Source organism: Lipotes vexillifer, unplaced genomic scaffold (genome assembly GCF_000442215.2).
Source record: "Lipotes vexillifer unplaced genomic scaffold, Lipotes_vexillifer_v1.1 scaffold461, whole genome shotgun sequence".
Taxonomy (NCBI): domain Eukaryota; kingdom Metazoa; phylum Chordata; class Mammalia; order Artiodactyla; family Lipotidae; genus Lipotes; species Lipotes vexillifer.
The window spans coordinates 661,430-674,873 of record NW_006799479.1 but is presented as its reverse complement, the minus strand read 5'-3'; the positions used below and the strand labels follow the sequence as shown (position 1 = coordinate 674,873).

The 13,444-nt window shown below is 36.5% G+C and overlaps 1 protein-coding gene across 3 annotated transcripts in view; it reads right to left on the bottom strand.

Annotated features, from left to right (window-relative positions):
• Positions 1 to 13,444, bottom strand: part of PTGER3 (prostaglandin E receptor 3) — a 218,049-nt gene that overhangs the window by 172,095 nt on the left and 32,510 nt on the right. For 2 of the 3 annotated variants that reach the window (XM_007471638.1, XM_007471637.1), the window contains exon 2: positions 8,795 to 8,974. In XM_007471638.1, coding sequence (XP_007471700.1) covers positions 8,795 to 8,974 — 180 coding nt within the window. Of the gene's footprint in view, positions 1 to 2,605; positions 2,786 to 8,794; positions 8,975 to 13,444 lie in introns of those variants that run through there. The other variant, XM_007471636.1, reaches the window with a different exon arrangement.

Here is a 13,444-nt window from a genome sequence, read left to right as displayed (position 1 = left end):
ATTTTTGATTGTCACAACTAGGGTGATATTACTGGCATCCAGTGAGTAGAGGCCAGGGTAGCTGCTAAACAGCTTACAATGTACAGGACAACACCCCACAACAAAGAATTATCTGCCCCAATGTGTCAAGAGTTCCACGGTTCAGGGCTTCCCTGGTGGCGCAGTGGTTGAGAGTCCGCCTGCCGATGTGGGGGACGCGGGTTCGTGCCCCGGTCCGGGAGGATCCCACATGACGCGGAGCGGCTGAGCCCGTGAGCCATGGCCGCTGAGCCTGCGCGTCCGGAGTCTGTTGCTCCGCAACGGGAGAGGCCACAGCAGTGAGAGGCCCGCGTACCGCAAAGAAAATCCCCAAAAAACAAAAGCAAAAACAAAAAACGAAGAGTTCCATGGTTCAGAAATCCTGCCCTAAGGCCAAGTCAGTTTTCCCCACTCTGTGAGATTACAGAGGTATGCACGACTCAGACCCACACTTTTTACAGGGCCACTAGAATTTAGTCAGTTTGAATGCCTTGGAAATTGTACTGCTTTTGGCAGAGTGGAGTGAAAAAATATCTTAAAATGTGCCTCCACCTTCCTGGTTAATACCAACTCCTTTCTCCAAAATGCAGATTAAATGTCAACTCCTACAGGAAACTATTTCTTATTTCAGCATCACCTCCCCCATATGCTTTCATTACCATAGGCTTACCCCAATAGCAGCTCTGTTCAAATGATTTGCTATTCCCCTACTAGATTATAAATTCATTGAAAGCTGGGTTTGTTTGTTTGTTTTTTTAATCCCTGTGTCTTAGTGCCTACCAGAATACTTAGGCCATAATTGGTACACAACAAATATATGTTGAAGAAAAGAACAAGTCTGGAGGACTGGCTTGGATTCTGAGTACCTTCCTCCAAAATAGGTTTACTCAATACTTTTAGGTGAGCACAACAACCTCCAAGATATCTAAAGATGCCTGACTCCTTGTCCTCTGAGAACATGAAACTGGGCAATGTCATTCCATAGCATGTAGGTTCATCAGCGTTGTAGTGGAAATTCTTGGTGTACCAGAAGATAGCCATAATGATGTTTACCTCAATGCTACAAGACTGTAGAGATCATAAGATCTGGTCGAGGGCTTCCCTGGTGGTCCAGTGGTTAAGAATCCACCTTCCAACGCAGGGGATGTGGGTTTGATCCTTGGTCGGGGAACTAAGATCCCACATGCCATGGGGCAACTAAGCCAGTGTGCCACAACTATTCAGACTACTGAGGCCGTGCGTGCTGCAGCCTGTGCGCCACAACTAAAGAAGTCCACGTACCACAACAACAAAGAGCCCGTGCACAGCAATGAAGACCCAGTGCAGCCAAAAAAAAAAAAAAAAGATTTGGTCAGGGGTTTACGGCAGAGCTCTCCCTAAATGCCTTTTCTTAGGAGGAAGGAGAGCGAGCTCGGCGTGTTACTTATAATGAGCTTGGCTTTGCAGTCTATGTTCTACAGAACTTCTCCCATCACTGAGGGAGGAAGAAGTAGAGTTGAGCTAAATAAGCACATGTAATAGGGTAGCCCAACACATCTCTACCAGTAATCAGCTCACGCCAATACACAGGTACAAGTCTGCTGAAGGAGCTGACTATGAACAAGGGCAATTCTTATGTTGGCTGCCTGTAGATTATACTCAAATCCACAAGAAAGTAGGAGAACTAAGTCTAGAATAATTTATAAATGTGCTTTTGTATTAAAAACAAAAATTCTGAGATTATAACATGGCTAGGTATCATATTGAAAAGCACCTCTCAAGTTTATAGCACATCAGTGATAATTTGTACTATATGTTATTATGGAATATAAAACAAAATGATTTAAATGTTACAGATAGGATGATGCTATTGCATTACATTGTGCTGTTATTTTGGCAAAGCACATCAAATAGGATTTTAGCAAAATGCTTAATGTGATTATAAGTAAAACATTCCTGACATGAGTTGGCATCAGGAAAGAAAGACAGGGACATTTCAGAACATTCGACTTTATTTTCCATTGACAAGCACAACATAAATAATGTACATTTGTTAAGTACACAGACTGGCTCTGACTAGAATGCCGTCAAAATTCTGATGTACTTTTCATAGTCTCTTTTATTTTTTGTCTCCACCATATTGAAGACTGCCCTTTAAAACATACTGGAAGATATGTTTAAATACACTTAAGATAACTAACTACATAAAGATGACAACAGTATACCTTCCCATTTAACCAGGTGTGTAGGGATGGGATGCTGAGTAGGAGAGGTGGAGAAATGTACACTTTCTATACTGAGCTTTACATGATTGATTAAAGTGCCAATGATTTCAATTCTTACTTAGATACATTTTGAAAATAATATATTCATTTGTTGTAAACAGATCAAAATAATCAGTGCCTATTTTTAATTTGTTTCCTTAAAGAAATGCTCAACTTTATGCTATTTGTACAAAATTGTTTGGTTAAAGAAGAGGGAGAAGGTAAGATATTTCATATATATGCAGGAGGATTGGGAAGCAAAAGAGTTTAGCAGTCAGTGATGACTTGAGTGAATTTAACATTCACTCTTACAGAAAAGAACACTGGCCACTCCTCGCTTTGTCCTACTGATGCTCAATTATGAAAAGATAAATGTGGCCTCTTCTTCTCCTTGCTTCTGTGAAATGGCCTAAAAGGATGAAGAATCTTGACAAGTTAGAAATACACAGGTTTTCCTTCACCTCTTTCTCTTTGTTCTCTGTCCCACCCTCCATGCCTGTTCCATATGTGTGTCCTTTCAAAAGCTGAAAGAACATTGAAGTCCATCAGTAAGTCATACACATTTTCTCCTGCTGAACATTACAGCTTTGATTTCTACAGAAACTGAAAACCATAGAAAGAAACTATTTTCAATAACTATTAAAGTCTGGTGATTGGCTAGCTTTTGGCTAGATATCTGATTCACGTTAATTAAAAAGCCAAAATATTCTAATTCTAAAACAATTAACAAAATAATTTAAGATTTGCTCTCAAAAAATTTAGAAGTGCTATCATCTCTAAAATGCTCAAAAAGCCTGAAAAGGCTAATTTGTATCTGATGGTAATCTCTTTCCTTCTTATCTTTACTCCCATAATAAAATTATTTCATCAAAGCAGATATTAAAAAGCAGGCTCAGATGTTTCATATATTAGGATGTTAGCATATTAGAAATGTGAAACCATTCTCTCTCTTAAAAACAATCCCAGCTTCACCATAGTAAATATTTCTGTTACTTTTTCTCCATGAGAAAATGGAAAAACAGGCTGGAGGCAAGGGCACTGGGGGAACAGTCTAGTTCCTAATGAAGAAATAAGCATTCCAGTGGATATTTGAGTTATGCTTTGAAACAGATTGATGTAAAACTTCTGAAAATAAAATAATTTTCATTCTCAATAGATAAAATGTGTGATTTATATATGAATAAATATGGTATATGTCTGATTGAACTGCATTTCTAGAGAATCAAAATGTACTTGTCTTGTGTTATCATAATGTAATGGTTTACAACTCAACTTGTATAAATTATAAGCCTTTAAATAGAATCCTCACTTTAGGAATTATAAAATAGAGACTATATGGCGGCTACCCTGGTGGCGCAGTGGTTGGGAGTCCGCCTGCCGATGCAGGGGGCACGGGTTCGTGCCCCGGTCTGGGAGGATCCCACATGCCGCGGAGCGGCTGGGCCCGTGAGCCATGGCAGCTGAGCCTGCGCGTCCAGAGCCTGTGCCCCACAGCGGGAGAGGCCACAGTGGTGAGAGGCCCGCGCACAAAAAAATAATTGTCGACCTCCCTTAGAAAAAAAAAATGCCTCACTTCTAGACTTGTTGAAGTCCTTCATGAATATGTATAGTTTCAGTTTTCCCTTTGTCACTTTGAGAACAAAGTACTACTCTTTTTACTTTCTTCAGTTTTATTTAAGGTGGACTCAACCCAAAAAAGGCATTCAGGGAAGGCATGTGAAAAATTTTACTTAATAATTACAACATGAATCATTATAAAATTGAAACCTTTTGCATGAGAGTAATCCAGGGGAAATGAACTTTTACATGTAATTAGTAACTATATTAATGATACCAGTATAATGGAGTTTTAATTTTTGAATTTTCCCTAATTCTCTGTTTCATGCTTCATACATAATCACCACCTGTTAGTGGTCTTAGAATTCTGAACTGATAGCAGCTTCTTAACAAATGTGCATGTGAGTTTTAGACTGATTTCCAAATTTTGTAAATAGACTCTATCATAACCTATGTTAGGAAACATCACAGATTATGTCACCTCTTATTAGCATTGTATTGCAACTCAGAAAACAGTTCTGTCAATTTAGCCACAATATTACTCTTCATTTAAAAAATGTTATAATCTCATTCATTGAACAATTCTTTTCATTTATTTAGACCTCAATTTTTGCAGATTTGAGACATAACACAATCACAAAGCTAGCAATAAACAAGCAGTTGTGAAGACTGGGCATGGTTGGTGACCTAAATTTTTACAGAGGTAAATCATGGAAATTTTAATTATTCCATACTAAGTTTTTTATATGTTTGTAGTAATAAATACTCTCTGTAGTAATAAAGTCTCTCTGTGTCACTCATCTTCTAGTAATCTGTATATTTCAAGAGAAGCTTTGGGGTTAAAATATGAGAATAAATGGGCAATAAATGTGCCTAAAATTTCAAAAAACAAAATTTTTCTATTTTCTGTAGCTGACTTAATCCCAATACAAAGAACTATGATAACTGACATGGGGAAGACTGAAAGCAGATCACTAATCTGGGGTCAAAACCAACAAAAACATATAAAGTATTAAATAAATAAAATTCTTAATTCTTGAAAATTTAATATTAGAATACTGCCACAGATTGTCCACCTTATTAAAATACTGTTTTGTCAAAGTTTTTAGTTTGTCTATTACTCAATGCCAGTGTGGTCACAGGGTCTTTTATAGTTAATTTTTACATGAGCTTCCACAATTTTATTCCGTAACATGGTCAAGAGGTCTTTTATATAATAAAGAAGTGTTCAGTATATATGTGCACTTTAAACTTGACAATCATTTAAATCTGGCATGATTAAATGCTTATGCTTACTTAAAATAACTTCATATATAGCATTAGGTAAATTTGATAAATCTTGGGATAACACATTTTGTTTCTTCAATTTAAAATATTTTAAAGATATCTACCATACTTATTTTATTTGAAAAGTAAACTGTTCTAATTGGTTGACGTGTCATCATTCTCTTCTGTGACACGACATAGCGGTATAAATTCACTGTTTGGAAAATCAAAACTGCTTCGTAAAATCTACTACAGCTGACATTACATATATTTCTACATTGCATTCACTCACTACGTTCTATTTAGTTTCCTAGGTCTCTATTTTTTTTTTAATCAATACTGAGAAGTTCTGTAATTCTCATAATTTATGCATGCATTTTTTTCCTGCTCAGATACACGCATGGATAAACTAAGTATATGCGAGTGAATTTAAAGGCCAATGAACTTAAACGTGGAAACTGACATACTCTTCTGCAGTGGCTTTAGATGTTTACTTCCTAACCACATCTAGGGCCTCTGAACAACATCTCTGAAATCTAACTTCAACTATCATCCAAAAGCTGATATCATTTAGGACTTATATTTCTTATCAGGTTTTCCATGTACTAACAAATGGCTGCCTACATAACAAAACTCACATGCTGTTTACATAATTCTTCCTTTTCCATCTCCTTTTTTTTTTTTGACAATAATATTATATTTTAAAGTCTACTAAAAAGATAGCCTCTTATGTCCAGATGTTTATTCCAGAATTACTTGTTTCAATTATTTACCTATTCATTAATTCTATTTTTTTAAACATCTTTATTAGAGTATAATTGCTTTACAATGTTGTGTTACTTTCTGTTGTACAACAGAGTGAATCAGCCATATGCATACATATGTCCCCATATCCCCCTCCCTCTTGCGTCTCTCTCCCATCCTCCCTATCCTACACCTCTAGGTGTTCACAAAGCACTGAGCTGATCTCCCTGTGCTATGCAGCTGCTTCCCACTAGCTATCTATTTTACATTTGGTAGTGTATGTATGTCCATGCCACTTTCTCACTTTGTCCCAGCTTACCCTTCCCCCTCCCCGTGTCCTCAAGTCCATTCTCTACGTCTGCATCTTTATTTCTGTCCTGACCCTAGGTTCTTCAGAACCACTTTTTTTTTTTTTTAGATTCCTTTTCAAGCTTGTTCAAAAACTGCCATCATCTACAACTACCATGTATCCCTGGGCAGGAATTTGTTTTGTAGTTAAGCATGAGTTTTAGGCTGTTTTGTCTTTATGCATTTCTGTGGTTTGATGAAAAGTGATATTTCTTTGACAATAATCTCAATTACCACTTGGGGGTAGCAGTCTCTTAAATTATTAATACAAATAACGCTCTTTGTTATGCAGCAATATGACACTGCACATCTGAAGATAAATTTGTGTTTCTGTAATTAAACAAGCAGAGATCATTCACTTTATCAGCTTGATGGTCTGTAATGGCATGAAGTGCTTCAACCATATTGTGGGGCCCCACCAATGTGCACTTGGTTTTGGCAGATAATGATTCATTCATTCTCTGAACAAACAGTCATTGAACACTTTCTATATTCCAAGTGCTGTACTAGGTGCTGGAAGAAATAACCCAATCAAGCTCATACCACTTGGATCTATACTATGTGTATATCTAAACCTAGGGTCTGAGGACCACTCAAGAGGTAAAACCTCTTCACGATAAGGTCATTTAAGTGCACTTTTTTCCTGAAAAAAAAAAGTATGTAGTTTTGTTTCATCCTCCATGAGGTGACCTGTAGGATAATCCAATTCTATGGCATAGAGAGATTTTATAATGGGGTTTTAGTATAGGTTATTTATCATCATTTTTTTCCAAAACCTAGACTACTGGAACGATCATGAGTTACAAAAGTGCTCCCAGCAGATTTTTTTCTTTTATTTGAATTTTTGAATTATATTTATTCATTTATTTTTTATACAGCAGGTTCTTATTCGTTATCTATTTTATACATATTACTGTATATATGTCAATCCCAATCTCCCAGTTCATCCCACCACCACCCCCCATCCCCGCCACTTTCCCTCCTTGGTGTCTATACGTTTGTTCTCTACATCTGTGTCTCTATTTCTGCTCCCAGCATATCTTGCCTTCTCACTCAATTTGACATGGTCATTTAAATTGATTCCTCCTGATTGACTTAGAGTGGTGTACATATTAATCTAATAGATATTTTGTACCTCTTAGAATTAATTCTTCCCCAAATGCTTACTGAACACAAACACAAATGTAGTTACTATAAAGGAGTATAAATAAATCTCAAGCTTCTTAAAACTAGGAAAGCAGTAAAGGAAAAAGCAAATTAAAAATCTTCATGAGAAAATGTTAGTAAGTCAGCAAAATGTATGCTCTAAAGAGTATGAAGAACATATTATGTAGGTCTGATTTGAAAGATTGTTGTGTTTGTTGGGGAACTCTTCTGTTTAAGTGTAATTCTCAAAACTTAACGTAATGACCTACTTGTGCCAAAAAGATATCAAGCTTAGCTATCAATGTTTGTACACATGTAGACCCTGAGAGAAACATTTTAAGAATAAATATTTAGATAGAGCTACTTTGAGAAGAGGGCAGAGAAAGTGCTGTGAGGGATCAGTATTATTAATTTCCTAATCCTATAAATAGGCCAAACTATGGAAAGTCTTTATGGAAGCTTCAAAATATTTATTGGTCTTAGAATCAGAGTTAGTATTTAAATATCCAAAATACTGAAGAGAATACTTTTGGTGGAAAATCAGGGAAGATAATTAGCCAGAGTACCTATATTTAGTGCTCAAATCAGTCCTTAAATAGTATTTTTAAAAATCAATTCACTGACTCCCAAGCACAGTTTTACAAATCTTCTGCAGGCTTGTAGGAATTAAAAATGTAATCAAAAGGAAGAACATTTAGCAATTTGGATGGTCACAAACTCTGTCATTTTTGAAATAAATGGAACTGACTCATTCAGATAATGAATAAACCTAATTACCAACCCAACCAAAACTTAAACTTTGTAAGGTTAGCAGCTAATTTACATATTGAGCAATATTTAAATAACATCAGTACCAATGAACACTGTGGATACATTATAGATGTTTTTTTAATCCTAACTCAACTTTTTAAAAAAACGTAAGGGGAATAAGAGTGACACAGAGAGAAAGAGAGAGAGTAAAAGAGAAAGCAGAAGGCCAAGGTCTTTCAGCAAAAACAAACCCTTTCTTCAACGATCTGTGTGTTAAATTCCCCATGTATTCAGAATACTAGAATATTTATTCCCATACCAGCCCCATCACAGACCAAGATCATTTATATAGAAAAAAAAGTCTTCACCTAATAAATAATCACATATTCAGCTACAAATGACAGAGTCCCCCAAACACTAGACTATTATTAATCTATTTTCCTCTGTTTGTGTTTGAATACTTCTGGCAAATAGGGGATTTATCTATGCTTCTGAGACCATTTAGCCTTATACCAAAAATTCTACTTCAACGCATAAACAGTGGCATGCCAGATATGCCTAAATTCACAGTAAGGTTTAGGGCTATTTGTTGCCAAAAGCTGTGAACATGCAAGTTGATTAAGAGTTCTCTTTCATGCCTCTGTCTGTGTTATTTCATTGGATAGTGAGATAGTCTGTACTTTCTTTCCATTATTACAGCAGCTGGAGACAGCATTTGCTACCTGGCAAAACTTTTGAAGAAGGATCTTTCTTAGCAGCAGATAAACCCAGGGATCCAAGATCTGGTTCAGTGAAGCCAGGCGAACAGCTATTAAGAAGAAGCTGCACTGTTTCTGCTTTTCTGTGTACGACTTGCAGTGCTCAACTGATGTATGATTGAAGATCATTTTCAACATCATTATCTAAGAAAAAGGGACAAATTATTATTCCAGAGATTAATACAGTCATATACATCTCCCCTACACGGTACTTTGCACATAAATTAACAATAAATTGGTTATTGGATTGAAATGATTAATTCAAGCAACATTTATACTCACAGAACACAGCCCTGAATTATATAAGATATTCCTCTGGATTTTCCCACATTTTTGCCTATTTAACGTGATGCAGATTTTTTAAAAGTACATGTACTGAGGCTCTTGGTTCTTGGGATTTAAGAAGTTGGAAAACAACACATCTCAAAATTAGCCAAAGTCGTCTGTCTTGCTGCAGAAAATGCCAGGAGGTTGACACCTAAATGAGAGCCAACGCTTCAAAAAAACCAAAACATATGTAATCTGAAACTTCAGTAGTTGTAACTGGAGAAAAAGAAAAAAAAAAAAACCTAGAAGAAAAAATAGAAGCAAGAAAGGGGAAAATAGTAGCTATATTTTCTTTTTCTTCTTCCTCTTCTCTCCTTCTCCTTCCTTCTTGTCATTAGCATTTGCCGAATCCTTACAATTTGCCTGACACTGTGTGAAGTTCTTCATATGCATTTAATAAACAATAGAAGATAAATATTATTGCCATCTCCTTTTTACAGTTGCAGAAACCAAGGTTTAATGACGTAAAATGGCTGAGCCAGACTTAAACCCAGGTTCACTGACATACGTCAGACAGCAGTTTACCTCTTTTTGGTCTCTCCCTGGTCACTGTATACACACTAGAATGTAAACTCCATGAAGGCAGAATTTGGGACTATATCATTTTTTTCCTCACTAGTTCATTCCCAGTACCTAGACCAGTATTTAGCAGAGGGTGTTCAATAACCGTTTGTAAATGAATATATGACCCATATACAAATATAATATATGACGTCTATAACATACATAATATAAATACACTTATATTTGAATGAATAAATATTTGTGATTTCCAGAGAAGAGAAAAAAATGAAGATTCAAATGGATCTGGAAAGGTATTCAAGCTCATTAATCATCAGAGAAATGAATATTATGACAGAGTAAGAAACCATTTTACACCCACTAGCTTGACAAAAATGAAACGTGACTTTGGGATGTGGAGCCATGTGGATGCTTTTGCATCCTACTAGCAGGGGCGTGAGCTGCAGCAGCCACCTGGGAAGACAACGAGGCCCGTCTCCGCTGCTGCTGTGCACAAGTCCCATTCCCAAGAGTACACTGCCCCTAACTGCTGCACCAGAAATTGTGTGTATGACTGTTCATCACAGCATTGTTCGTAACAGCAAAAAAAAGCAGGAACAACCCGAACATGGGTTCACACCTGCAAACAAAGAAAGGTGCTGACTTTATTACCAGCTCCTAAACTGATCTTTCTAGATGTACATGACTATTAAGCACTTGAAACGTGGCTGGAGAAAACTGAGGTGCTGGGATATGTAATGACTAATGAAATGATACTATCTTTGATATAGTGTGTTAAATAAAGTACACTATTAAAATTAGCCTCACTTGTTTCTTGTTACTTTTTTAAAAATGACTTTACTAGAAAATTTAAAATTATATATGTGACTTGTATTTGTTGCTCACGGTACATTTCTACTGAACCCAAAATGTCTCTCTCTTAAGGCTCACATTTATTTGGATGTTCTGTCCTCAGGTCACACATCCCAAATTGAAGGGGTCCCAACATCCCTGGGCATCCCAAACACCCAAAAACCTACCATCCCAACAATGGCACTTTCTTTCTTACACAGTCACCCTGGCTCAACACGTCAGAATCACCTTCGAATACTTCTTTTGCCTTGACCTCTGCACTGCCATTTGCTCTTGTTCCAGTCTCATCCTCATTCAGCTCCTCCTCTCATCTGAATTATAGTGATAACAGACACCCCGATGGTGCAAATAGATGTCAGCACTACACAGATTCGGCGTTCTAAATCTCAGCTCTGATCAAATCCTCACCAGCTATAAAAACGTCAGCTCGGTCTTACTGGACAGAATTGAGTCACAGGTAATTCTTAAACCAATCACTGGCACAGGAGATGGAAATTTCCAGGTTTGGCTTATAAGACAAATACATTCTCTGGGGCTTACACCCTGGTCCTTGACCAATTTACCACCTAATACCTGAACAAAATTATGGCTCTATAAACAAATAAGAAGAGAAAAATGGGTAGGCATACATTCTGACTCTGTAATTTCTTTCAAAGAAATTTTTTCCAAGGGATTTATTCAATAAAAGGAAAAAGCTGGACAAATAAGTGAATGTTCAGTGAAGAATTATCTAACCTAGTAAGAAACTGCAAACAAATAAATCTCTAGTATCAGGAGTAAAGTTTAATAAAATACAGCCTGTTTGCTTAATAATATATATATGAAGTAAGTGAAAAGAACAGAATGTAAGATACTATCATGTATATAAAATTGTATTGTTATTACAATTAAGTTATGTAAAATATGTAGACTTGCAGAAGGCAATGGAATTATTATTATTAAACAATTATTAAATTATTTTTATGTACATAAAAACATTTCAAGCAATTTAGGGAAGTCTTTCGTTTAAAGGGAGTTGATTATTCCCTTCATTAATAAATATGAATACACCAAATACACCAAAATTATTTAAAATAAATATATCTACATTAGTATCTTCTGATGCTGGCTCAGAGCCCTGTGAACCGAACACTACCTCCCACATGCGATGAATGTTAAGGGCCTCGAGATGGGGCGATTATCCTGAATTATCTGGGTAGGCTCAATGTAATCACATGGGTTCTTAAAATCTGAGAACCTTTCCAGCTGTGGTCAGAGGGAGATGGGTCCACAGAAGAACGGTCAGAGAGATGCTGTGTTGCTGGTTTTGAAGATGAAGGAAGGGAGCCATGAGTTAAGGAATTATAGACGACCTCTAGAAATTGAAAGAAAAAGAAAAAAAAAAGCAAGGAAACAAGTCTGATTCTTCTTCAGAGCTTCCAGAAAGTAATGCAGCCCTGTGTATACCTTGATATTAGCCCAGTGAGACCCATGTCAGGCTTCCAACCTACGGAACTGTAAGATACATTTGTATTGTTTTAAGCCACCAAGTTTGTAATTTGTTAAAGAGCTACAGTAGAAAACTAATACACCCACAGAGTGAGTTCTCAACGAATGCTGAAAGGGGATGGGGGGGTATGAGCTTGAAAACAACTTATTCTCTCTCACAGATAAAACATCCTAGCAATTTTCCTTACTTTGTGCACTTTCTTAGGAAACATTTTTTTAACATAAAGTAAAAGTAAACTTCATCCTAACTCTTATCTAAATTATCTCAATTTCTATATTTGCAACATGTAAAAATGCATTCCTGTTATTCAAGTTACACCAGTTAGATCTCAGTCTTTGACTAAAAGGTATAAAACTATATTTTCAGTTCAGTTGCCTTTAAGAAAAACACATGGTTATTAATTCTTTTGTCTTCTTTTTATAAGCTCTTGGTGCTAACTCTTTCAGTCCCCTACCTCATCCAGTAATTAAATATATTTGACCACTTACCATCTTTCAGGGAGTGTTCTGAGTCTCATCTAGAATGATTTAAAAACTCACTTAAGTTACATTTTCATTTTCTTTTACAAAATAAAGTATTGGATTTCTCCAACTTTTTATAATCAGGAAAATTCACAAAATTACTTATTAAAATGGGATTTCAGTCATTTTATACAGTCCTCCTTGATTATTTAAAAATTAATTTTTATGAGGCTAATAATTTAAAATTATTTTTATTAGGCTAATACAGGTTTCATATGCCTTACATTGGCTAGTCCACTGTAATTTCTGCTAATTTCCTAATGACAATGCAGTGATTATGAAATTATGAAACCAAGCTCTGTAAGCAATAGCTGGCACATGGGAAGAGACACTCGAGCTTTCCCAGAACTCAGGGGATGTGCAGTATGAAGACAATTGGAATTAGAGGCAGTGAGCATGATATTGCCATTTCCAAATGGCATCAGGGATGGAAGTAGAACTCTTAATTCCTTGTTTAATTTTAAACATAAATGCAAGTTAACATCCATGAAAAAAAGCAAGGAAAGGAGTTTCCGGTGCTCCTGCAGAGCTTCCAGCAGGGAATAGAGCCCTGTGGACAGCTTGATATTAGGTGTCCTATATTAGACGTCCTTCTATTTAAGGAGCTGAACAGTGATGAGAATTTTTGCAAATATATTTTAGACGATCAGACTTTGGGAGAAAAACTTTGGCATCAATATATAGACTTCTGGTAGATTATTCCTATTAGTCCCATTCTACAAGGGAGAAGGGACAAACAAAAACCAGGATGCCTGGCCACCACTGAAGCTATTTTTTCAGCAAACACGCTGCACAATTGCTCCTTCTAAACAGCCTCATATAACAATCTGGTCAAGGGAGCCGTGAGACCAGCTGTGGTTAAACAGAGCTGCCGCTCTTCTGTCAGCATCTTCTCCAGGCTCC